Genomic DNA, 27460 nt, shown 5'->3' with positions numbered 1-27460 from the left:
TGCCATGAAATGGGTCAAATTTCTCAATTTTTCATTAAAAATGAGGTGGGTGGGGGGAAAGATCAAGGGCCATAGTTTCACAAGTGAAGCAGCCAGCCTTGTCTTTGGCTGTATTTTCAATGTATATTGCCTATGCTATGACACTGACACAAAAAGGCTTTCTTGTGTCACTTTCTGTTTTGATGCAATGGATTTGACTGTTTGCGGCCTTTCGGAACTCGAAATTTGGTCAAAAATATATCCCCTGCCCCCTAAGCTAAAGCAATCAAAAACCATCATGGCGGATTTTGATACATCTTCGATTATACGTGCGGATGTTCTTAACATCCAACATCAAGTAAGTGTATTGAAATTCGGATATCACTTCCGGATATTTCCTAGTTACATTATGCAGTTCCTTGATACACAGTTTTCTTTAATACTTTAAGCTTTTATGAGTACAAACGTACAGCTCAAGGGTTTTTCTCATGTAGGACAAAAACCATTTGAAACAAAAGGTGTCACATATGTCTATACAATCAAGTTCTATCAGCCGTATACAGTACCTGTAGTGTAATGTAAGAAACACAATTCCTCTAAGTGTCAACATCAATTTGTATTTCCTCTGTGGATAAATGTGGAAAACAAAACTTGATAAACACTGTTTATCAAACCAAAAACGGAAGTTTAGCATTGACCATGCAATTGAATCTGTTACACCACATTTCCGGAGACAGTCAATGTGTCTCGTAGATGAGACAAAATATCTATCTTGCGTCAGTGATTTTTTTTGCTTTTATTTGTTACAGCCTGTGTCATTTGAATGGGAAAATTAGCACAATACCATGGAATTGGGAAAAATAGTGTGATAAACCATGAAATTGGAAAAAAGTATGCATTATAAATATGATTATAGGAACTACCTAATTTACAGGCAAAAGCTTTTTTTGATACCGTAATTACTCTATGTTTTCTGACACTAAGTTTTCTGACGCCCCTTTATTTTGCAAAAATAATTATTTTTTTCGTGACTCTTTATTTTCAGACACACAAGTTTTCGTCTATAATTAATGTCTCTAAGTTTTCGGACTGTATATTTTACAGCGCTATTTTACCAAATTTCGGTTCTGTTTTCGATATCTAATGACACTTCGATCATGGGGTTTTACAACCAGATTAACATCATAAAACATGGCAGGTGCATGCCTGAGGGCAACATTACATTACATTTGCGTTATTGGCTAAATAACCTTGAAAACCGGCATTGAACAATGGTTTCGCCCGATAGCATAAGCATTATGACAATTACCAGGGGTAGTGCAAATTAACAGTTCAATTATCTACCACAATGGTACTACCCCTTCTCAGTAAAATAACTGTGACAAATACTAAATGCTTCAAAGTGTGATGCACCCTATTGCAAGTTTTAGAACAATTGAAGGTGTTAGACAACAACTATCGAAAATGAACAAACAAAGAATTTATAGTTTGTTTTTTTATTGCGTTTATAACAGGTTCATACTAGCGAGTATCGGTACATCATATTCTCATCTTTGAAATCGTTGGTCAAAGTACAACCTTGTAGTAACTTTCTGTTAAATAAATTAAGCATTTAAAATGCAATGAAAACATATATAACTGTAATTTATATTATACAGCATGGTATATTACCGGTAGTCGTTGATACAATTGACGCTATTTTCGGACACTTCAATTTTCGACTCTAAGTTTTCAGACACCTTTTTTTGTGTGAATATATTTCGTATCTAAGTTTTCAGACACGAACATAATTAATTATTTTTAAATGTCTGTAAACATAGAGTTATTACGGTAACCATGTTTTTTTGGTAAATATATGGACATAATTGTGTTCAAAATATTAAAGTTGTTTCAATAATAAACTAATGCATCCAAAAAATTCAATCTTCAAATGAGTAACATGTTCCTAGCTTTAAGATCTAGCATCTTATAATTTTGTGTGTTTTCTAGCCGCAGGAATTTAAAACTGGTTCGATGGCTGCGGTATAGTGGATATTGTGTCTGCTAAGTCACTGGGAGGCCTCTGTATTGATCCCTTATATGGGAGCGTTCTTTAGAACACCTTAAAGACACTATATAAGTACTGGTTCTACCCAGGAAACAGTTTGTTTCATCAAATGTCTCAATTCAAGTTAAGCTTGCTAAAGCAGTTGATTTAAGCATACACTTTTTTAACATAATCAAAATAATGTGACGTGTCAAATCAATTTTGGTTGACAGTATTTTTATTATATTATCAATGCATAATTATGTGCAATAGATAGACAGCATACTTGTTTTGCAATTAAAATAGTTCATAAATACAGGTATCTTGCAAGGTTCTAATTTTCTTTTGCAAACTATTGGCGAATAGTTTTTATTTTGTCGCCACTAAAACACTAGCCATTTTGTAGTAATTCATAAATCAGAGTGTAAACTGCATACACTTAATTTGTAGCTGTATAGTTTAAATTTGAATGCAAATAAACATAATGTTATATCATCCATGTTTTTTTATTTAAACATTCAAATAACACATACAATAAAACATAGATTATCAGTAATCATATGAGCTTATTTATATGTCATTGTCTTTCTTGGCTAAGACTCTAGCAGAAGCATGTACATGATGTTAGTACATGTATATATATATATTCAGTACATATATAAAAAGGTATGAGGTATAGTGTGGAGATACAAAAGACTTCACATCACATAAAATAATAGTTACATAATAAGTAATACTAAAACACTGTCATCAACTTACATGAATATTTACATATATGAAATTTCAATGTGATTTTATCTATTGAAAAACTGTGGAATCAATGAAGTAACATTTTATTGCCTTTAACCAAATTTACAATGCCGGTTTTTTACTAGTGCATAAAACATTTATCATGGAACAATAAGAAACAACCAATTGATTAATTACACTTGAATAGAAAGGAAATCATATTAATGGCATTATGCATTAACTAAACAAACTTTTTCCTACTGTTTAGAATTACACTATCTTATTAAGAATGATCACAACAGGTACTTAGTGCTTTTACATACTTGTGGTAAGTTTTGTATTAGATCTACTAGTTTGATATGTATTGGCAGACACTCGTCTATATACAGAACCTTCATATTTCTTCAGCATAATTGCCTTCAAAATGTTTATTATACAACCCTTTGACGATGTTTGCACATCTGATCGTATAATGCCATAGCTGATTTTTGTTTATAGATAGACAGATATAGACTTTTCAAAGTTCTATAAAAGTTCACACACATTCCATCCAAGTAAATCAACAGAACCAATAAAGAAGATCACCACAGCTAATAACTGTGTGTATAGCTTGGAAACGTTGATAGAATCCCTCCTTTGTTGATTTCTGGAAACCAAAACTGTCAGTGTTGCTCAATAGAAGGGCTTGTGTGATGCCCAGCTCTTGCCTTGGCAGAACAGCTTCTAAAAAACGGAAAACCAACAAATATCTTAAAATTTGATAAATGATGCACAATTTATAAATGTCTCGGTTTTGTTTTTGATTTCAAATTTGGGGGATTTGTTACAAAATGTTTTTGGTACGAAAATCCAACAGTATTAGATTTTGTGGTTTAAGGCCTTAACTTAATATAGTGATAGTAATATATTTTGGGATATCCGCCAGTTGCGAGCAGACGCGGTGTAAATACATTTAAAATAAGCTAAAAGACTAAAAAGTTAAATCAGAGTAACGTTACATTTTGTGAATAAATGTGTTTCTGATGGATAACAACCACAACTCACCAGAATATTGCCCATGATCACATGTAAAAACTGCTGTCTGAGAGCGAATGGAAAATGCGTCACGAATTCTGACAAGTAAACACTGGACGCTGTATGCGCAGTGGTAAGCTCCCCTTAAAATTTGAGAGCTTGAAATCAACGCCGATGTTCATGAATTCAGCGAATCAATTGTTTAAACAGTTTTATTTATTGATTTGTGAGGATAATAATAACATTAAGATGTTGAATTTATAGAATGAAATAAATTTGCAACTAAACAAACGGAGGCGAACATGGACAAGATAAGTATACAAGGGAGGTAATTGCATCGCGAAAACATATGTCGCGTGTCAATTTTTTTTCAGATGCATCCCTTGTCTTTTTTTTTGGTCTAAATTTCCATATGTATGAACGGTCAACGCCCGCTACGCAGGCTTTTGCCCGTATAAGTAACATAATTAAAATTGTTTTTAAGTGCATGTTCAGGGGGTTTTCTAGCCATTTCGGGACAACCAGTCTGGTCAAATTGGGATTGTTTTAATTGATATAAGTGTCAAATTTTGGAAAAAAAAAATCGTGAAAAGGACTTAATTAAAGTTATATATTTTGAAGGATGTTTAAATAAAAAGTTGAGATCTAGAGTTAAGAAATCATAAGAGACTTCTTTCTTAAAAAATATTATTTTTAAATTGGGCTTTTGTTGTGAAATTTTGGTCAGCTTTTTGGAAAACAATGTTGATTTTTGCGATTGGGAAGCAGCCGAAAATAGGCGGTAATTTTTAGCAAAAAAAAATCACTGTACATAGTGTATGTATCATGATTAATTTCCAAAAATTGATTATCTTTTTTTAGCATATTTAGAAATGTGCAATACTCTACTTTGTTGAGTGCAAAAGCTTACACGTTTTAGTGAACTGTCAAAGTCTTCAAAACTTTGATAAATACAATAATTGTTCAAGCACGCCATATCACGCAAGTTGTTTTAATTTATTACTTTTTTTCCATCCAAAATAGTAGGACAAGCCATGCAAAACCTGTTGTTGATGTAATTCCTGTTTTCTAGTCTATTCAAGAGGAAATGGAGAATGTAGCACGAGACAGGGGTGGATCAGATAACCATGGTCATCGTGGAAACCAGCCTCGACCCAGGGTCCCTACTGACCTGCGTGCCAGTCACAATGCTTCTGTCAGGTAAACAGTCATAAAGAATATGTAAGTTAAACAGTAAACTTTCCTATTTTAGGTAAACACTAATGCCAATGGCATGTTAACAGTCATCCTGTTAGGTAAACAGTAATGTTTCTGTCAGGTAAACAGTAATGTCTCTGTCAGGTAAAAAACATGGGTTTTTTATCTGATTTTGGGGAAAGGGTCTGGCCTTTTTTGAGGGGAAAAAATCACGCGAAATGCCAGAATATGGGGGAAAAAATCATGCGAAACGCAGTGATGTCTCTGTCCGCTAAACAGTGATGTCTCAGTCAGGTAAACAGTAATGCCTCTGATGTAAACAGTAATGCCTCTATCAGGTAAACAGTAATGCCTCTATCAGGTTAACAGTAATGTCTCTATCAGGTAAACAGTAATGCCCATGTAAGGTAAGCAGTTATGCCTCTATCAGGTAAACAGTAATGTCTCTATCAGGTAAACAGTAATGCCTCTATCAGGTAAACAGTAATGTCTCTATCAGGTAAACGGTAATGCCTCTGAGGTAAACAGTAATGTCTCAGTCAGGTAAACAGTAATGCCTCTATCAGGTAAACAGTAATGTCTCTATCAGGTAAACCATAATGCGTCTGTCAGGTAAACAGTTATGCCTCTATCAGGTTATTAGTAATGTCTCTATCAGGTAAACAGTAATGTCTCTATCAGGTAAACAGTAATGCCTCTATCAGGTAAACAGTAATGTCTCTATCAGGTAAACAGTAATATCTCTATCAGGTAAACAATAATGCCTCTGAGGTAAACAGTAATGTCTCTGTCAGGTAAACAGTAATTTCTCTGTTAGGTAAACAGTAATGTCTCTATCAGGTAAACAGTAATGTCTCTATCAGGTAAACAGTAATGTCTCTATCAGGTAAACAGTAATGCCTCTGAGGTAAACAGTAATGTCTCAGTCAGGTAAGCAGTAATGCCTCTATCAGGTAAACAGTAATGTCTCTTTCAGGTAAACAATAATGCGTCTGGCAGGTAAACAGTTATGCCTCTATTAGGTAAACAGTAATGTCTGTATCAGGTAAACAGTAATGTCTGTATCAGTTGAACAGTAATGCCTCTATCAGGTAAACAGTAATGTCTCTATCAGATAAACAGTAATGCCTCTGAGGTAAACAGTAATGTCTCTGTCATTTCTAACATTTCTCTGTTAGGTAATCATTAATGTCTCTATCATGTAAACAGGAATGTCTCTGTCAGTTAAACAGTTATGCCTCTATCAGGTAAACAGTAATGTCTCTATCAGGTAAACAGTAATGCCTCTATCAAGAAAACAGTAATGTCTATCAGGTAAACAGGAATGTCCCAGTCAGGTAAACAGTAATGTCTCCATCAGGTAAACAATAATATCTCTATCAGGTAAACAGGAATGTCTCAGTCAGATAAACAGGAATGTCTCAGTCAGGTAGACAGTAATGTCTCTATCAGGTAAACAGTAATGCCTCTATCAGGTAAACAGTATTGTCTCTGTCAGGTAAACAGTAATGTCTCTATCAGGTTAACAGTTATCTCTCAGTCAGGTGAACAGAAATGTCCCTATCAGGTAAACAATAAGTACTCTGTCAGGTAAACAGTAATGGTTATATCAGGTAAACAGTTATGTCTCTATCAGGTAAACAGTAATGTCTCTATCAGGTAAATAGTAATGTCTCTATCAGGTAAACAGTAATGCCTCAGTCAGGTAAACAGTAATGCCTCTGTCAGGTAAACAGTTTTGCCTCTATCAGGTAAACAGTAATGTCTCTATCAGGTAAACAGTAATGCCTCTATCAGGTGAACAGGAATGTCTCAGTCAGGTGGACAGTTTTGCCTCTATCAGGTAAACAGTAATGTCTCTATCAGGTAAGCAGTAATGCCTCCATCAGGCAAACAGGATTGTCTCAGTCAGGTAGACAGGTATGCCTCTATCAGGTTAACAGTAATGTCTCTATCAGGTTAACAGTAATGCCTCTATCAGGTAAACAGTAATGCCTCAGTCAGGTAGACAGTAATGTCTCTGTCAGGTAACCAGTAATGCCTCTGAGGTAAACAGTAATATCTCAGTCAGGTAAACAGTAATGCCTCTATCAGGTAAACAGTAATGTCTCTATCAGGTAAACCATAATGTGTCTGTCAGGTAAACAGTTATGCCTCTATCAGATAAACAGTAATGTCTCTATCAGGTAAACAGTAATGTCTCTATCAGGTAAACAGTAATGCCTCTATCAGGTAAACAGTAATGTCTCAGTCAGGTAAACAGTAATGTCTCTATCAGGTAAACAGTAATGCCTCTGAGGCAAACAGTAATGTCTCTGTCAGGTAAACAGTAATTTCTCTGTTAGGAAAACAGTAATGCCTCTATCAGGTAAACAGTAATGTCTCTATCAGGTAAACAGTAATGTCTCTATCAGGTAAACAGTAATGCCTCTGAGATAAACAGTAATGTCTCAGTCAGGTAAGCAGTAATGCCTCTATCAGGTAAACAGTAATGTCTCTTTCAGGTAAACAATAATGCGTCTGTCAGGTAAACAGTTATGCCTCTATCAGGTAAACAGTAATGTCTCTATCAGGTAAACAGTAATGTCTGTATCAGGTAAACAGTAATGCCTCTATCAGGTAAACAGTAATGTCTCTATCAGGTAAACAGTAATGTCTCTATAAGGTAAACAGTAATGCCTCTGAGGTAAACAGTAATGTCTCTGTCAGGTAAACAGACATTTCTCTGTTAGGTAAACAGTAATGTCTCTATCATGTAAACAGGAATGTCTCTGTCAGTTAAACAGTTATGCCTCTATCAGGTAAACAGTAATGTCTCTATCAGGTAAACAGTAATGCCTCTATCAGGTAAATAGTAATGTCTATCAGGTAAACAGGAATGTCCCAGTCAGGTAAACAGTAATGTCTCCATCAGGTAAACAGTTATATCTCTTTCAGGTAAACAGGAATGTCTCAGTCAGGTTAACAGGAATGTCTCAGTCAGGTCAACAGTAATGTCTCTATCAGGTAAACAGTTATGCCTCTATCAGGTAAACAGTATCGTCTCTGTCAGGTAAACAGTAATGTCTCTATCAGGTAAACAGTAATCTCTCAGTCAGGTAAACAGAAATTTCCCTATCAGGTAAACAATAAGTACTCTGTCAGGTAAACAGTAATGGTTATATCAGGTAAACAGTAATGTCTCTATCAGGTAAACAGTAATGTCTCTATCAGGTAAACAGTAATGTCTCTATCAGGTAAACAGTTATGCCTCAGTCAGGTAAACAGTAATGCCCTCTGTCAGGTAAACAGTTTTGCCTCTATCAGGTAAACAGTAATGTCTCTATCAGGTAAACAGTAATGCCTCTATCAGGTAAACAGGAATGTCTCAGTCAGGTAGACAGGTATGCCTCTATCAGGTTAACAGTAATGTCTCTCTCAGGTTAACAATAATGCATCTATCAGGTAAACAGTAATGCCATAGTAAGGTAAACAGTAATGTCTCTATCAGGTAAACAGTAATCTCTCAGTCAGGTAAACAGAAATGTCCCTATCAGGTAAACAATAAGTACTCTGTCAGGTAAACAGTAATGGTTATATCAGGTAAACAGTAATGTCTCTATCAGGTAAACAGTAATGTCTCTATCAGGTAAACAGTAATGTCTCTATCAGGTAAACAGTTATGCCTCAGTCAGGTAAACAGTAATGCCCTCTGTCAGGTAAACAGTTTTGCCTCTATCAGGTAAACAGTAATGTCTCTATCAGGTAAACAGTAATGCCTCTATCAGGTAAACAGGAATGTCTCAGTCAGGTGGACAGTTTTGCCTCTATCAGGTAAACATTAATGTCCCTATCAGGTAAACAGTAATGCCTCCATCAGATAAACAGGAATGTCTCAGTCAGGTAGACAGGTATGCCTCTATCAGGTTAACAGTAATGTCTCTCTCAGGTTAGCAGTAATGCATCTATCAGGTAAACAGTAATGCCATAGTCAGGTAGACAGTAATGTCTCTGTCAGGTAAACAGAAATGTCTCAGTCAGGTAATACAAATGTCTTAGTCAGGTTAACAGTAATGCCTCTGTCAGGTAAACAGTAATGTCTCTGTCAGATAAACAGTAATATCACTTGTGATGTAAACAGTATTGCATCTCAGGTAAACAGAAATGTCTCTGTTAGGTTAACAGCAATGCCTCTGTCAGATAAACAGTAATGTCTCTATCAGGTAAACAGTAATGTCTCTATCAGGTAAACAGTAATGTCTCTGAGGTAAACAGTAATGTCTCTATCAGATAAACAGTAATGCCTCTATCAGGTAAACAGTAATGCCTCTATCAGGTAAACAGTTATGTCTCTATCAGGTAAACAGTAATGTCTCTGTTAGGTAAACAGTAATGTCTCAGTCAGGTAAACCGTAATGTCTCTATCAGGTAAACAGTAATGCCTCTGTCAGGTAAACAGTAATGTCTCAGTCAGGTAAACAATAATGTTTCTATCAGGTAAGCAGTATTGTCTCTGTTAGGTTAACAGTTTTGCCTACGTCAGGTAAACAGTAATGTCTCTGTCATGTAAACAGTAATGCCTCTGTCGGGTAACAGTAATGTCTCAGTCAGATAAACAGTAATGCCTTTGGAAGGTACACAGTATCAGGGCTCTCGCTAGGTTAAAATTATTTTTCGCCACCCTTTTTCACCATTTAATATATTTTTTGCCTCACTTTAAAAATATGAGCAATTTTGTAAACATTATTGATGTATAGTCTTCAAAAAGTTGATATAATTCAATTTATTGTTTGTTATATGATTTAAAACCAAAATTACAATATTCTTTACTTGAATGTCCAGTTTTAAGTTTTGGTCATGATACAATTAACATTCACTGTAATGCCAATATAAGCCACAAACCTGTGTTATAATAACCGACCATGTTATAAATAACTTCAATACTCATATTCTGCTATGTTGTGTTGTCATTTTGTCAATTGCCAAAAGCTCTCATTACATCATGTGTATCATTATGAGTCAGGAACAGCACAATTGGCTTTTTGGGGAAACATAAACAAATAAAAACAAACACACTTTTGAGTTAATGTTGTGTTATTGATGTATTTACGGTAACTAGTTTTATCAATGCATTTTATCCCTAACCTGCCCTCTATGTAATAGCTGTTAAGCCTTATTACTGCTTAATTAATATCTATAACAGTGGCTGAAATGGGTGGAGGATTTCAACAGGCTGTATGTCCATTACTACAAGAAAAAAGTGAACAAAACCTTAATGTGTCTAATTTGTCATTGGTTGAAGATTATGATGGTACTTTAACAAATTTGTTTTTTACCAGTACAGGTGTATTAACTTGTACAAATTGTGATTTAACCAGTAATGTTCGGTATATTTTAACTTCATTGGCCTTGTACATTTATAGCGATACAAAATTGAATAAAATATAAATCTTGTTACAAATATTATTGAAAATAAAATAAAATATTTGAAATGTAATTTAACAGAATAGATGCCAAATTTGACCTTGAAACAAGCCCCATAGTTATTGCCAGTTTAGTGTGTGAATCTTTGTTGGTTTTTTAATGGTTTAAAATGCCAAGATAAGTTTGGCTTAGCTTATAAAACCATTTATATTTTATTATTGTATATGGTATTTTTTTTCAGGCCAACTGTACGAAACCTTCAAATGATGAACACCCCGCATTTTTATGACTCCATAGAAACGGATGCAGACAGTATAAAAATATCTCAGAAAAAAATCTCAAAGCAAAAAATCAAGCAGTCCAAGAGACTTCCACATTGGCTGTGGGTAATAATAGTCCACATTCTGGGAATAAATCTTCCAAACCCATACCTGTCTAGAGCAGTATTTGGCATAACGGTCTTATCAGCAGCTTGTTATACCTTCCTAGGAGTGCTGTACACAGCCTATGACATTTCCAGCAAGAATTCTAAGACTACGGGTTCAATTGGCTTCATTTCCTTGCTGATTGGTTTTTCCTGGCTATGTCTGGGTATATACTCGTTCAGGCTGGCGGGGCGGCTGTTTAGTGACGAGGATTTCGCGGCCAGTGTTCGGACACATTCCAGGACCTTGCTACGTATCAGCACAGTCCTACTGTTGAACATTCTGGGCCTGGGTTTCACAGGTAGATTGGTATTGATTGTAAAATAGAATACATATTGTAATATTATTAATTGAATTTTATTGTTAAAGGGACTGTCAATTGCGATTGACGAAAAAAGAAAAGTTTTAAAATACCGTATTTTTGTACAATAATTAGTTTATATTAATAAAAATATCACGACTGGTATATTACATTACTTGAAAAAAGTTCATATTTTCAGTATATTCTGTACTAAAATTTTGCAATGTGAAATCGAAAGTACATCGCAAAAATAGGTGACATAACGATATACACACTATAAATAACGCAAGTAGAATTATCATTACATATATGTAATATATACAATACTACGCATGCACAATTTGCATTCCTGGGTTTACCATGTGACGATTATGATCAATCTACTTGCGTTATTTATAGTTAACTGGTAGACTGGTAGTTACCTGGTAGACATACCCAGTAAAATTTATTACCAAATATACTGAATATATGAAAACGTAACAACTTTTTTCAAGTAACGTTATATACCAGTCATGATATTTAAATCAATAAAGATAAATAAGTGTAACAAAATACGGTATTTTAGAACTTTTCTTTTTTCGTTAATAGCGGTTGACAGTCCCTTTAAATTATCATGCAACACTTAAATACACAGTTGTTACTATTATGCAATCAGTTCTTTATAGACCAAAAAGCAAAGGAAGAAAGTTTCTCAATTATGAACACTGAATTAGGTTTTATCCCCACGTTTTTCAGAAAAAAAAGTTGGGATTATGTGGTTATTTCCGCTGTCTGTCCGTCCGTCTGTGCAACTATCTTCTCCTACACGATTAGCACAAAAACCTTGAAACTTACAAACATGGTTGCTATGAGCATATGTGCGACTGTGAACTATTTGGAATTTTGATCTGACCCCTGGGTCAAAAGTTTTTGGGGTGGGGCCGGGTCAGAGATTTTCCTGCGACCTCGATTCAAAAAAGGCTCATAACTACTGTGTCCCTTCAGATATTGCTTTCATATTTGGTATGCGTGTGTATCTAGACAACACCTTTCCATTCGCATACAATTTTTTACCCCTGTGATCTCAACCATGAACTTTAGGTCAGCGTTCAGGTTTCAAACTATGCGACCGCGCTTCGAAAAAGGCTCATAACTACTGTGTCCCTTCAGATATTGCTTTCATATTTGGTATGCAAGTGTATCTGGACAACACCTTTCTATGCGCATACAATTTGTGACCCTTTGACCTTGATCTTGAATTTGAGATCAGCGTTCATTTTTCGAAATCTGTGGCCGCGACTCCAAAAGGCTCATACATAGTGTGCATAACAGCTTCCATCACATGAAAATTTTTAACTTTGGGTCCGCATTCAGGTGTCGAACTCTGCGACCACGATTCAAAAAAGCTCATAACGTCTGTGTCCCTTCAGATATTTCATTCATATTTGGTATGCATGTGTATCTGGACAGGTCCTTTCCATGCGCATACAATTTTTGACCCCTTTTACCTTGACCTTGAACTTAGGGTCCGCGTTTAGATTTTGAAATCGATTATGTGGTCATCTCCGCCGTCTGTCCTTCCATCCGTCCTGGCCACTATCTCCTCCTATACTTTTAGCACTAGAACCTTGAAACTTACACACATGGTAGCTATGAGCATATGTGCAACAGTGCACTATTTGAAATTTTGATCTTACCTCTGGTTCAAAAGATTTTTACTCATTTGTTTAGGTTATTTTATATTAACTTCTTCATTTCTACACCGATTTACTTCAAATTGATACATCTGTTATGACAATACGGTCAATCTCAACTATGCATGGCCCCATACGCATCGGCCTCTTCCGTGCCAATTCTAGTTTAGGAATATTGCTTATTATCAATGTTTACCTCTACACAGTAAGCGAAGTCTTTTGGTTACATCAGCAAAGTTATTTCATGTACACTTAAATCAGCAGTTTATACATTTTCTTATATTTATGCCCCCCTTCTAAGAAGAGGGGGTATATTGTTTTGCTCATGTCGGTAGGTCAGTCGGTCGGTTGGTCCGTCCTTCCGTCCACCAGATGGTTTCCGGATGATTACACAAGAACGCTTAGGCCTAGGATTATGAAACTTCATAGGTACATAGATCATGACTGTTAGATGACCCCTATTGATTTTCAGGTCACTAGGTCAAAGGTCAAGGTCACAGTGACTCGAAATAGTAAAATGGTTTCCGGATGATAACTCAAGAACGCTTAGGCCTAGGATCATGAAACTTCTTAGGTAGATTGATCATGACTGGCAGATGACCCCTATTGATATTCAGGTCACTAGGTCAAAGGTCAAGGTCACAGTGACTCAAAACAGTAAAATGGTTTCCTGATGATAACTCAAGAATAAATAGGCCTAGGATCATGAAACTTCATAGGTACATTGATTATCACTGGCAGATGACCCCTAATGATTTTCAGGTCAAAGGTCAAGGTAACAGTGACAAAAACAGTATTCACACAATGGCTGCTACTACAACTGACAGCCCATATGGGGGGCATGCATGTTTTACAAACAGCCCTTGTCTTCCTTATGTCTATCCATATTACCCTGTGCCATGTTCTCATGATAAATGTGATCCTTGGGCTGTAAAAATGGGGATTTAAGCTTGTGCCTTAATTTTTGTCTTTGATTAGCCTGTGCAGTTTGCACAGGCTTATCAGGAACAAAACTTTTTGCCTACACTGGTTTTTTGTTTAGAAGAGACCTCATATAAAAGCATAAAGTGACATTCCCGATAAGCCTGTGTAGACTGCACAGGCTAATCTGGTACAACACTTTACTCAAATGCAGTAAGCCAAGTTTTCCCAGAGCCTGGCTTATTTGTTTCAGGCTTGAATCTTTATTGCTCCTACGAGCTGTATACACAAGACTACTGTGAGACTATTTCACTTCACAGTATTGTGTGCACCACCACCTATGTCAGTAGGGTGGTGTTTTCTGTGCTTGCTATGGCCTGGAACATGCTGGTAGGGTGCGTGCTTCTCTCAGTCTGCAGGACACACACAATAGGTTAGAAACAACTTATTTTGTTATAATCTTTATTGCCATGATAATAAAGCTCAAAGAGTCATTGTGGACCTGAAATTGTTGCCGAGGGTGACTTTATGCTAATTTTGAGGGTGACTAGAATCAGCTTGAAGTCATCCCCGGGTGACAAGAATAGGCTTCATGTTACCCCCGGTGACAATAATCGGCTTCATGTCACCCGGGGGTGACTAGTGTCGGCTTGAAGTCACCCTAGGGTGACAAGAATAGGCTTCATGTTACCCCCGGTGACAATAATCGGCTTCATGTCACCCGGGGGTGACTAGTGTCGGCTTGAAGTCATCCCCGGGTGACATGAATCAGCTTCTAGTCACCCCAGGGTGACTTTTGGCCATTTCAGGTCGACAATGACCCATTGAATGATAATAAATGATATAAAGGATATACCATTGATTGCAATTCATGGATTGCCCTATCTTGGCATTTGTTAATGCATAGACGTCACCTTGCATAATGGTTAATCAAAGTTATATGTATCATAACAAAGTTTTCAATAAAGTTGAAAAGCTAAGTGATCAGTTTTCAATCATAAACATCAACAGTTTTCAATCATAAATTTTTTCTTATAAGGAAAATAAACTACATGGTTGTATACATGTCCACTTGTTTGGCCAGGCATACGTCGGTTCATGCGCGACCTGGAGGAAGACGGCCGCCAGTATGAGAAGTACTGGAAACAGAAACTGTTGAAGGCCAAGGTGGGCCAATACCACAGGGACACCTCCACCATACTCAACAGTATGTACTGTAATTACTTGTAGGGACACCTCCACCATACTCAACAGTATGTACTGTAATTACTAGTAGGGACACCTCCACCATACTCAACAGTATGTACTGTAATTACTTGTAGGGACACCTCCACTTGTGGATAACTTATTAATGAAATCGTGTTAGAATCGAAATAATCGACATTTGAAATAATAACATTGAAGAAAATTGTTTGAAGTTAATACTATGTTACTGATAGACTTAGAAAACACTTTAAGAGACATCCTTAATACTGTTTAACTATTGAATTTGTATTTTCTGTGATAAGAAATTGACTGTGTTAACCAGTGTACTTTTATTAATGTTATCAAAATATTAATAGTTGTTCATTGCTGAAATTAAATACAGTTATTAAATATTAAAATTGTTCATGGTTCATTTAAATTGTTAATGTTTGAATAGTTTTTTTGGTATATTAAATATAACATGTCTGACAGGGTGACAGTAAATTGGTAAACTTTTGGAAAAATACTATCAACCAAGGCTTTGTCTCGGTTGACAGTATTTCCTCAAGTTGAGAAATTTACTGTCACCCTGTCAGACATGTAATATTTATATATTGAATATGTCTTGGTTGTATCATTATATCAGGTGACAGAAAATTTACATTATACTGTAAAATCAGAAGATAAATGGAGTGTGAATCCCTCATACAGTCAGCATCTTTATTCTTTTTATCCCCTGCCAAAGGTAGAGGGATATAGAATTCGCGTTATCCATCAGTCTGTCGGTCTAAACATCTATTGGTCTGTCACAAAATGGATTTTTTTCGTGATATCAATTCAACGAATTTGCTTGTTTATATTTATGTTTGCATGAGATTCTAATGCCTTTTTTAGCAGTATATTTATTAACTTTAACTTCTGTTTTTTAAAGACCATGAGTGGTTTTTGATGGAAGAGCAAGATAACATACTGAATGAAATTATGCGTGGAAGTGGGAGTAGATCGGAACAGCCTGTTGCCCCTAGTAACATTCAAGAACAAACAGGGGGTAACTCAGAACAGCCAGATGAACCGGTTTCATTTGGTCCTGAAGGCAACAGCTTACTGCCTGCACCAAGAAATAATGCTCCTGCAGAATCGGTATCTGTCATATTACCATCTCTGTAGATACATGTAGCTGCATTATAATTGTCTATAAAGAAGAGAATGGAGGAGAACAAAAAGTAAATAGATTATTTCAGCTATGTAAAGGATGTTCAATTCCATTTTCAAATTTAATTTGTTAATATTTTCAAACAGTTACACATGATAAGAGTTTCAAATTTGACAGCATGCTTGCTAAAGCTTTTGAAAACATTTCAATTAACCTCTTCCAAAGCTCCCAAAATAAAATGAGTGTAAATTTGTGGTTGATCTTGAATTGTAAACGCTAAATAAGCCATGATCAGTGTTAATAAATGCAGATCCCCTATTTATTGCCATCTGTTGTCAGTTTACTTAACTCTTTACCACTTAGATAAATATTTTCATGCATTTGTAGTCATTCAGAAAAATATATTTATTGAAAGACCTTTCTTACAAGATTCAAGTTTTTAAGGCTTCATTTGCAACCTTAGATACTGATGAGCAGAAAACAGCATTAAACCTGAACAGGCTGCGAGTAATCACAGGCTGTTCTAATTTAATGCTGATTTCACATAGCCATTTTCACTTTGCTTCTGAATGGTGAAGGGTAAATACAATTTTTGTTAATGAATAGATTGAGTCAAGCATGGAGAGCCAGACCTCCCGGGACGATGATGGACCCCTGATTATGACTGATGATGAGCTTTTACTGTGCTACTGGAAAATATCAGTAAGATGTGGTTACATATGAGAGGATATCCATGTAGTTGTAATGTTTGAAATTTACTTACAGTAAGGTATCAGTAAGAAGTAATTACATATGTGGACATTAATGATTCAATATTTTCAAGAAAAAATCCTACGGTTTGAAATCAGTAGGGAAAAAATAGCTCTGATTTGGAAAAACAGGGCTTAATGCATGTGCGTGAAGCACCGTCCCTGATAAGCCTCTTCTTTCCACACAGGCTTATCAGTGTGATACTCTCTGCCTATATTGGATTTTTGTTTAGAAGAAACTTCCTTTAAGGAAAAACATCTATTGAGAGCATACATTAAAGCCTTGTTTTCCCAAACCAAAGCTCAAATGCAAATTGTTTATGCAAAAGACAGCAATTTAAAGTGTCTCAAATTTTCAGCATTTTCAAGTCTCAATATTTTGCAAATAAGCTTGCTTCTAATCACAATGTGCTTAATATTGTAAGCTTAAGTGAATTATTTTGTACCGCTGTGTGTAAACTTTTTCTTTCAAATGACATCTGCTTAAGTGATTGGGCTGAATTTCACCAAACTCCTCATGAATGATTCTTGGCAAACCATATGTCAAAGTTTATCTTGGCAACTGCATATTTAACTTATTTGTGATGAAAATTGATTGTTAGGACGGATATAACATATTACTAAAGCATTAAAGAGTTAATATATTATTTCAACCAGTTTACAAACAAAAATTTCAAATGCGGAAATGTATTATCTAAAATGTTATATTGCATGATATTCCCAGATTGAGGCTCAAGTTTAGTTTTAGTTAGCCAGATTGAGGCTCAAGTTTAGTGTTAGTTAGCCAGATTGAGGCTCAAGTTAAGTGTTAGTTAGCCAGATTGAGGCTCAAGTTTAGTGTTAGTTAGCCAGAGTGAGGCTCAAGTTTAGTTTTAGTTAGCCAGAGTGAGGCTCAAGTTTAGTTAGCCAGATTGAGGCTCAAGTTTAGTGTTAGTTAGCCAGATTGAGGCTCAAGTTTAGTGTTAGTTAGCCAGAGGGAAGCTCAAGTTTAGTGTTAGTTAGCCAGATTGAGGCTCAAGTTTAGTGTTAGTTAGCCAGAGTGAGGCTCAAGTTTAGTGTTAGTTAGCCAGATTGAGGCTCAAGTTTAGTGTTAGTTAGCCAGATTGAGGCTCAAGTTTAGTTTTAGTTAGCCAGATTGAGGCTCAAGTTTAGTGTTAGTTAGCCAGATTAAGGCTCAAGTTAAGTGTTAGTTAGCCAGATTGAGACTCAAGTTTAGTGTAAGTTAGCCAGATTGAGGCTCAAGTTTAGTGTTAGTTAGCCAGATTGAGGCTCAAGTTAAGTGTTAGTTAGCGAGATTGAGGCTCAAGTTAAGTGTTATTTAGCCAGATTGAGGCTCAAGTTAAGTGTTAGTTAGCCAGATTGAGGCTCAAGTTAAGTGTTAGTTAGCCAGATTGAGGCTCAATGTTAGTTTTAGTTAGCCAAAGTGAAACTCAAGTTTAGTTTTAGTTAGCCAGATTGAGGCTCAAGTTAAGTGTTAGTTAGCAAGATTGAGGCTCAAGTTTAGTGTTAGTTAGCCAGAGTGAGGCTCAAGTTAAGTGTTAGTTAGTCATAGTGAGGCTCAAGTTTATTGTAAGTTAGCCAGATTGAGACTCAAGAGTAGTGTTAGTTAGCCAGAGTGAGCCTCAAGTTTAGTGTTAGTTAGCCAGAGTGAGGCTCAAGTTTAGTGTTAGTTAGCCAGAGTGAGGCTCAAGTTTAGTGTTAGTTAGCCAGATTGAGAATAAAGTTTAGTGTTAGTTAGCCAGATTGAGGCTCAAGTTTAGTTTTAGTTTGCCAGAGTGAGGCTCAAGTTAAGTGTTAGTTAGCCAGAGTGAGGCTCAAGTTTAGTTAGCCAGATTAAGGATCAAGTTTAGTGTTAGTTAGCCAGATTGAGGCTCAAGTTTAGTGTTAGTTAGCCAGATTTAGGCTCAAGTTTAGTTAGCCTAATTGAGGCTCAAGTTTAGTGTTAGTTAACCAGATTGAGGTTCAAGTTTAGTGTTAGTTAGCCAGAGTGAGGCTCAAGTTTAGTGTTAGTTAACCAGATTGAGGTTCAAGTTTAGTGTTAGTTAGCCAGAGTGAGGCTCAAGTTTAGTGTTAGTTAACCAGATTGAGGTTCAAGTTTAGTGTTAGTTAGCCAGAGTGAGGCTCAAGTTAAGTGTTAGTTAGCCAGAGTGAGACTCAAGTTTAGTGTTAGTTAGCCAGAGTGAGGCTCAAGTTTAGTGTTAGTTAGCCAGATTGAGGCTCAAGTTTAGTTTTAGTTAGCCAGATTGAGGCTCAAGTTTAGTGTTAGTTAGCCAGATTAAGGCTCAAGTTAAGTGTTAGTTAGCCAGATTGAGGTTCAAGTTTAGTGTTAGTTAGCCAGATTGAGGCTCAAGTTAAGTGTTAGTTAACCAGATTGAGGTTCAAGTTTAGTGTTAGTTAGCCAGAGTGAGGCTCAAGTTTAGTGTTAGTTAGCCTGAGTGAGACTCAAGTTAAGTGTTAGTTAGCCAGAGTGAGACTCAAGTTAAGTGTTAGTTAGCCAGATTGAGGCTCAAGTTAAGTCTTTGTTAGCCAGAGTGAGACTCAAGTTAAGTGTTGTTAACCAGATTGAGGCTCAAGTTTAGTGTTATTTAGCCAGATTGAGGCTCAAGTTAAGTGTTAGTTAGCCATAGTGAGGCTCAAGTTTTGTTAGCCAGATTGAGGCTCAAGTTTAGTGTTATTTAGCCAGATTGAGGCTCAAGTGTTGTGTTAGTTAGCCAGATTGAGGCTCAAGTTTAGTGTAAGTTAGCCAGATTGAGGCTCAAGTTAAGTGTTAGTTAGCCATAGTGAGGCTCAAGTTTTGTTAGCCAGATTGAGGCTCAAGTTTAGTGTTATTTAGCCAGATTGAGGCTCAAGTTTAGTGTTAGTAAGCCAGATTGAGGCTCAAGTTTAGTGTTAGTTAGCCAGAGTGAGGCTCAAGTTTAGTGTTAGTTAGCCAGATTGAGGCTCAAGTTAAGGGTTAGTTAGCCAGAGTGAGACTCAAGTTAAGTGTTAGTTAGCCAGATTGAGGCTCAAGTTTAGTTAGCCTAATTGAGGCTCAAGTTTAGTGATAGTTAACCAGATTGAAGTTCAAGTTTAGTGTTAGTTAGCCAGAGTGAGGCTCAAGTTAAGTGTTAGTTAACCAGATTGAGGTTCAAGTTTAGTGTTAGTTAGCCAGAGTGAGGCTCAAGTTTAGTGTTAGTTAACCAGATTGAGGTTCAAGTTTAGTGTTTGTTAGCCAGAGTGAGGCTCAAGTTTAGTGTTAGTTAGCCAGAGTGAGACTCAAGTTAATTGTTAGTTAGCCAGAGTGAGACTCAAGTTAAGTGTTAGTTAACCAGATTGAGGCTCAAGTTTAGTGTTAGTTAGCCAGATTGAGGCTCAAGTTTAGTGTTAGTTAGCCAGATTGAGGTTCAAGTTTAGTGTTAGTTAGCCAGATTGAGGCTCAAGTTAAGTGTTAGTTAACCAGATTGAGGTTCAAGTTAAGTGTTAGTTAGCCAGAGGGAGGCTCAAGTTTAGTGTTAGTTAGCCTGAGTGAGACTCAAGTTAAGTGTTAGTTAGCCAGAGTGAGACTCAAGTTAAGTGTTAGTTAGCCAGATTGAGGCTCAAGTTAAGTGTTAGTTAGCCAGAGTGAGACTCAAGTTAAGTGTTGTTAACCAGATTGAGGCTCAAGTTTAGTGTTAGTTAGCCATAGTAAGGCTCAAGTTAAGTGTTAGTTAACCAGATTGAGGTTCAAGTTAAGTGTTAGTTAGCCAGAGTGAGGCTCAAGTTTAGTGTTAGTTAGCCTGAGTGAGACTCAAGTTAAGTGTTAGTTAGCCAGAGTGAGACTCAAGTTAAGTGTTAGTTAGCCAGATTGAGGCTCAAGTTAAGTGTTAGTTAGCCAGAGTGAGGCTCAAGTTTAGTGTTAGTTAGCCAGATTGAGGCTCAAGTTAAGTGTTAGTTAGCCATAGTGATGTTCAAGTTTTGTTAGCCAGATTGAGGCTCAAGTTTAGTGTTATTTAGCCAGATTGAGGCTCAAGTTTAGTGTTAGTTAGCCAGATTGAGGCTCAAGTTAAGTGTTAGTTAGCCAGAGTGAGGCTCAAGTTTAGTGTTAGTTAGCCAGATTGAGGCTCAAGTTAAGGGTTAGTTAGCCAGAGTGAGACTCAAGTTAAGTGTTAGTTAGCCAGATTGAGGCTCAAGTTAAGTGTGAGTTAGCCAGAGTGAGACTCAAGTTAAGTGTTAGTTAGCCAGAGTGAGACTCAAGTTAAGTGTTAGTTAGCCAGATTGAGGCTCAAGTTTAGTGTTAGTTAGCCAGATTAAGGCTCAAGTTTAGTTTTAGTTAGCCAGAGTAAGGCTCAAGTTAAGTGTTAGTTAGCCATATTGAGGCTCAAGTTAAGTGTTAGTTTGCCATATTGAGGCTCAAGTTAAGTGTTTGTTAGCCAGATTGAGGCTCAAGTTAAGTGTTAGTAAGCCAGATTGAGGCTCAAGGTTAGTGTTAGTTAGCCAGATTGAGGCTCAAGGTTAGTGTTAGTTAGCCAGATTGAGGCTCAAGGTTAGTGCTAGTTAGCCAGAGTGAGGCTGATATCTTCGCGACTGGTTTTTACTCAAATACAAAATATGTTTAAATAGTTTTGCTATATAAGTCATACTTATGCATTAAGACTGGTTATCTCAGACCAAGGTTTACTTTACTTACAGAATTGTATGGGGAAAAATCAGTTTCATATCTCAAGGCAATTGTACATGCATTATTTCTTACCTTTTTAGCCGGATTTTTTTCGAAAAAATCTCGGCTTATAGATTGATGTTGTCGGGCGGGCGGGGGGGGCGGGCGGGCGGGCGGGGTGGCGGCGTGCTCGAAAATGTTAAAGTTCTTATTTCATGGTATAACTTTGGTATGCTTGGACCTAGAGTCTTCAAACTTGACATGAAGGTTGGCCAGGATTAACAGATGACCACTGGTCATTTCAAGGTCATTCATTTGAAGGTCAAGGTCACTGTGACCTTCAATATAAAAAATGTTAAAGTTCTTATAACTTTGGTATGCTTGGACCTAGTCTTGAAACTTGACATGAAGGTTGGCCATAACTAGTTAGTAACCACTGGTCATTTCAAGGTCATTCATTTGAAGGTCAAGGTCACTGTGACCTTGAATGTAAAAATGTTAAAGTTCTTATTTCATGGTATAACTTTGGTATGCTTGGACCTAGAGTCTTCAAACTTGACATGAAGGTTGGCCAGGATTAACAGATGACCACTGGTCATTTCAAGGTCATTCATTTGAAGGTGAAGGTCACTGTGACCTTCAATATAAAAATGTTAAAGTTGTTATAACTTTGGTATGCTTGGACCTAGAGTCTTGAAACTTGACATGAAGGTTGGCCAGAACTAGTAAGTAACCACTGGACATTTCAAGGTCATTCATTTGAAGGTCAAGGTCACTGTGACCTTGAATGTAAAAATGTTAAAGTTGTTATAACTTTGGTATGCTTGGACCTAGAGTCTTGAAACTTGACATGAAGGTTGGCCAGAACTAGTAAGTAACCACTGGACATTTCAAGGTCATTCATTTGAAGGTCAAGGTCACTGTGACCTTGAATGTAAAAATGTTAAAGTTCTTATTTCATGTTATAACTTTGGTATGCTTGTACCTAGAGTCTTCAAACTTGAAATAAAGATTGGCCAGTACTAGAAGATGACCACTGGTCATTTCAATGTCATTCATTTGAAGGTCAAGGTCACTGTGACCTTAAATGTTAAAATTGTTATAACTTTGGTATGCTTGGACATAGAGTCTTCAAACTTGACATGAAGGTTTGCAAGCACACTTAGATGACCACTGGTCATTTCAAGGTCATTCATTCTAAGGTCAAGGTCACTGTGACCTTGAATGTAAAAATGTTAAAGTTCTTATAACTTTGGTAGGTAAAAATGTTAAAGTTCTTATTCCATGTTATAACTTTGGTATGCTTCAAAGATCAAACTTTCCTAATTTTCAATTCAAGTTCATATTTGTGACCTTAAATGTTATTGTTGTTCATGTATATGCATGCATTCAAAACATAACACAAGGTTTGCTCATGCCTTGAAAAGTACTTACATTTCATTTTGACCTTTGAACAATATTTCAGTAATTTAAGTATTGCATTGACAAAAACACGAAAGGTACTTTCCTGTCATTTAAATAAAAAATCCGGCTTCAATGCGGTCATCTCCGACCGCGGAACTCTTGTTTTCACTTCAATTACATATGTGTATGCATTAAGCCCTGTTTTGCCAGAGCAAGGCTCCTTTCACTTACAGAGTCGTATGCGCTATGTGTCCCAGTCCCTGCAGCGTTGGCTAGCCAGCTGGATGGCCTTTGTGTTGATCTGGGCTGCAGACTACGTCATCTATTGGCTCAGCCACTCTCCCAGCATCCTCGAGATTATTGAGTTCCTTGCGCCCATGCTTCTGCTTCTCGTGCTTGGATCAGCCTACGCAGAGGCCAACGGGGAGGGGCAGAGCATGATAAGCGTAAGCTTGATTTTTTTGTTGCCAAATGGTGATAAGGACCATGCAGTACTGGGTTAGTTGGGAAAAATTAGGGTTAAAAACCCTAAAATAGTGAAAGTTTGCGTTGTGAAATCTTTAAATTGGGAATTTTTGGTCTTCTTAATTGCTTGGTTCTTAATTAATTACACAAACCAATCTCAATATCCTTTCACATGCTGCTATGCTGTATAGTTCAGTTTGAGTGCTTACGTTGTTTTCTCACGTGCAGATAATGTTCATTTGGACGTAACTTACTTTCCTTTAGGGAATTTTTCAGAGCAATCGTAAAATTTGTTATTTTTTCTCAGTTTTGAAAGTGCCTTATACAGGGTGTTGCTAACTGGGGCTATGGGGAGGGACAGGGCATGATGAAGGTACAGAACTGTCTAATGGGGCCAGATAAAAGAAGTTTAAAAGAGGATACACCTGATCAGTTTGTCATTCAGTTTTTTGGTTAGTCAACTTCATGTCTTACGGACAGAGAATTATCAGAATAGGGCTTTATTACATTTTTATCCACATGAAAACTTGGTATGAGTAGTGCATTTTGGAGTCATTCTGTTGGTTGGTTTGTCTGTCAAATTGTTAGATGTTCATCTTAATTTTTTTGGGACAAAGCAGTATCGGAACAAAGGGCCACTGTTTGTTAAACCTTACAGTTTCTTAAGCTGATATATCGTTAATAATTATGTGCATGAACATAAAAATTACTTTTTGAGGGCACAATAAGTGGATTTTTTATTTTGGAAAAAAACAATATGTATCGGTCATTTTCCGATCTGATTTGCGTTGGTAAATTCGTGGATTGGTCAACCCACATAATCAACACAAATTAATTCCTCAGTTTTCTACGTAGATCGTATATAAAAAGAAGGATAATATTAACCCTGAGGCCAAAGAAACAAAGGCCTGTAATGATCAAAGTATGGCTATATAGGGCTTTGAAGCTTGAATTCTGAAATGTTTTTGGTGCCCATGCTATTGTTTCTTGTGCCTGGTTTGGCCTGGGGAGCATTAGATCGTGCTTAATCAGTAGGTTTAATTTTAACCCGTTGTTTGTGTATTTGTATGATTGATGTCACTCACTATGTGATGTATTTGTATGATTGATGTCACTCACTATTTGATGTATTTCAGTATTTGTATGATTGATGTCACTCACTATTTGATGTATTTCAGTATTTGTATGATTGATGTCACTCACTATGTGATGTATTTCAGTGTATTTGTATGATTGATGTCACTCGCTATGTGATGTATTTGTATGATTGATGTCACTCACTATTTGATGTATTTCAGTATTTGTATGATTGATGTCACTCACTATGTGATGTATTTCAGTGTATTTGTATGATTGATGTTACTCACTATGTGATGTATGTGTATGATTGATGTCACTTTCTATTTGATGTATTTCAGTGTATTTGTATGATGGATGTAACTCACTATGTAATGTATTTCAGTGTATTTGTATGATTGATATCACTCACTATTGTATGTATGATTGATGTCACTTACTATGTGATGTATTTCAGTGTATTTGTATGATTGATGGCACTCACTATGTGATGTATTTCAGTGTATTTGTATGATTGATGTCACTTACTATGTGATGTATTTCAGTGTATTTGTATGATTGATATCACTCACTATTGTATGTATGATTGATGTCACTCACTTTGTGATGTATGATTGATGTCACTCACTATGTGATGTATTTCAGTGTATCTGCCCCACCAAGGACCGCTACAACTTGATGGGGTTCCTGCATACTCAGCCCCTTCAGATGCAGGTGAGTCTAGACCTTGGCCTGGGGGTAACAAGAGAGCCGCAATTTCAACATGCATCATCTGATCTTCGCCTATGGTTCCATTTGTGACATATACCAAGGAATAGGTGTCTTGTCTCTCTGTTGTTTGACATCTCTGCAGCCAGCGGTATTTTCACAGGCTAGGGTAGCTAACCCTAAGCCCAAACCTTTTTTTCTCTGAGGGGCCTAGGACTGACCTTGGAGGATTTGAGTTGATACATCTTAGTCAAACCAAAAAGCCTAAAAAAAATCATGCCCACAAATCAAGCAATTCTTGTGAAAACTTCAGGTAGCTTATTTGACACACTACAGCACTACAAATCTGAGGATCCCCGGTTTCAATTCTTGCCGGGACAAATAACTTTTTTTGGAATGGTTATGAAGTTATTTCTACAGTCATTATTTATCTACCTCTCATTTAACTGAAGTAATTGTCACTTACTGGCACGTAGCTTTGCCCTTAGTGCTTATTAAAAAGCTCAGCCAGGAAAAGTTTTAGAAAGTTAATTGACGGAAATTATATGCCTAAATTTCTGATTAAACAGAGATAATTTTAAATAAAAAAACAAATGTCTAGCTGGCCATTTTGGTCTGTCTGTGTATTGAAGTGCTGATGGTTCAAGTATCATAAATCACTTTTTAGCAGAATTGATTAAGTAATTTCCCTTTTTCAAAAAAAAATCTGTATATCTTAGTTTGTAAATCTGAGTGTAAAAAGGTTTACTTGTTAGGCTTAGCAGACTTTCTGGAGTATGTTCCTGTACAGGCTGATAGATCTCTCTTGTGGAAAATTTGATAAAGCCATGTTTCAGGTAATAGATACATTCTCATTCCAGGTGTTAATTCATTTATGTATTTATATAAGCATACAAAACAATTAACTTAAAAATATTGTTCTCTAAACCTCAATCAATAAAAGTACACTATCCATCTGGTGGTCCACCACTTAGTTGGTTTAAATTGTGCCCTTGGGGTCAAAATTGCCCCTCTATAGGTTACTTATGATGTTTTTATTTGTGTTGACAGGTAAAACTTTGTTCTAGTTCTGTCTGAGGCCATATCAAATGTCCATCATACAGAGTAAGAAACCTTGATAAAAACAACTGTTATCACACAAAGTACAGACGATTTTCATGAACATCGTGAGTCCAACTTGTCTTAGGTGAGCAGCCTAGGTCCTCAAGTCCCTCTTGTTATTAAATAAATGTTCATTATATAAAGAATACATACTTTCTAAATGGAAGAGGTTTTTTGTAAACAAATGAGTCTTGTTCTGAGAATACAGAGCCTTATGCATATGCGTAAAGTGTCGTCCCAGATTAGCATATGCAGTCCGCACAGGCTTTTCTGGGACGACACTTTACGCACATGCATTATGCCCAGTTCTCTCAAAACGCGACTCAATCATTTAACCTCACTCTGAGAAAACAGGGCTAGACGCATATGTGCGAGTGTTGTCCCAGATTAGACTGCTGTGCAGTATGTACAGGCTTTCAGAGTCAACACTTTGTGCCTTGATTGTTTTGCTATATAAGAGGGGATTTCCTTCAAACAAAAAATACAATAAAAGGGGAAAGTATCATTCCTTATTAGCCTATGCAGACTGACTAATCAGATACAACACTTTAAGCACTAGCATTAAGCCATATTATCCTGGAGTGCATCACAAATATATTTCTGGATATTTCAGGTGTTCAACATGTCCATCTCTTACCGTGCAATTCTCACAGTGCTGCTGGCGTTTGCTGTGGCCTTCGCCTCTCGACTGATACTTGACGAGATTTCCAAGACTTAACAGTATCCCGCTTGAAAACATAGTGAAAACAGCTCTAAGCAAACAGCATAACACTAGTTTCCCACTCAAACTGGACATGACTCTCTGAAAACAGCATAAAACCAGAACCATCTGCGAGTCACTCACAGTCTGTTCAGGTTTTATGATGTTTGCTGCTCATCAGTTCAAAAGGTCCCTGAACAAGATTCATAAGTCTGACCTTCAAGTTAGCAGACTTATGCCTCTCGTTTGTACGTTGAACAATTACGTTTGTGTTTGAGTGCAAATACTCCATATCTCTATATTTACTACAGATATTGACAGAAAACGTTACATGTGTGCCAAAGATCTAAATGAACGTTTCAGCCATGCTTTGTGAAAAGGGGGTTTAATGCATGTATGTAAAGTATTGCTCCATATAAGCCTGTACAGCCTTAAGTCTAATCAGGGATGACACTTTTTACCTAACTTGATTTTTGCTAAGAAGATACTCTATAAACAAAATATATCATAAAAGCGGAAAGTGTTGTCCCTGATTAGCCTGTGCAAATTGCACAGGCTAATCTTGGACGACTCTTTGTGCACATATATTAAACCCCCTTTTCACAGAGCATGGCTCATTTATTGAACAAGAACTA

The 27460-nt window shown here is 36.6% G+C and overlaps 1 protein-coding gene and 1 long non-coding RNA gene across 2 annotated transcripts; both read left to right on the top strand.

The window, feature by feature from the left end:
* The first annotated feature begins 258 nt into the window (after positions 1–258).
* LOC127858119 (uncharacterized) lies at positions 259–26916 on the top strand. Its single transcript, XM_052395013.1, has 10 exons — positions 259–337; positions 4821–4948; positions 10590–11074; positions 13922–14101; positions 14753–14875; positions 15785–15993; positions 16613–16708; positions 23008–23220; positions 24962–25030; positions 26739–26916. The coding sequence occupies exons 1-10, from the start codon at positions 278–280 to the stop codon at positions 26841–26843; spliced, it is 1668 nt and encodes a 555-aa protein (XP_052250973.1). The 5' UTR covers positions 259–277; the 3' UTR covers positions 26844–26916.
* LOC127858120 (uncharacterized) lies at positions 6249–8321 on the top strand. The gene is made up of 3 exons (XR_008038757.1): positions 6249–6259; positions 6628–6742; positions 8298–8321. It is a non-coding gene; the product is annotated as an uncharacterized LOC127858120 (long non-coding RNA).
* Positions 26917–27460: the final 544 nt, after the last annotated feature.

The sequence above is a fragment of the Dreissena polymorpha genome, chromosome 14 (assembly GCF_020536995.1).
Source record: "Dreissena polymorpha isolate Duluth1 chromosome 14, UMN_Dpol_1.0, whole genome shotgun sequence".
Taxonomy (NCBI): Eukaryota; Metazoa; Mollusca; class Bivalvia; order Myida; family Dreissenidae; genus Dreissena; species Dreissena polymorpha.
The sequence above is the reverse complement of the archived record's forward strand: the minus strand, read 5'-3'. Positions and strand labels throughout refer to the sequence as shown.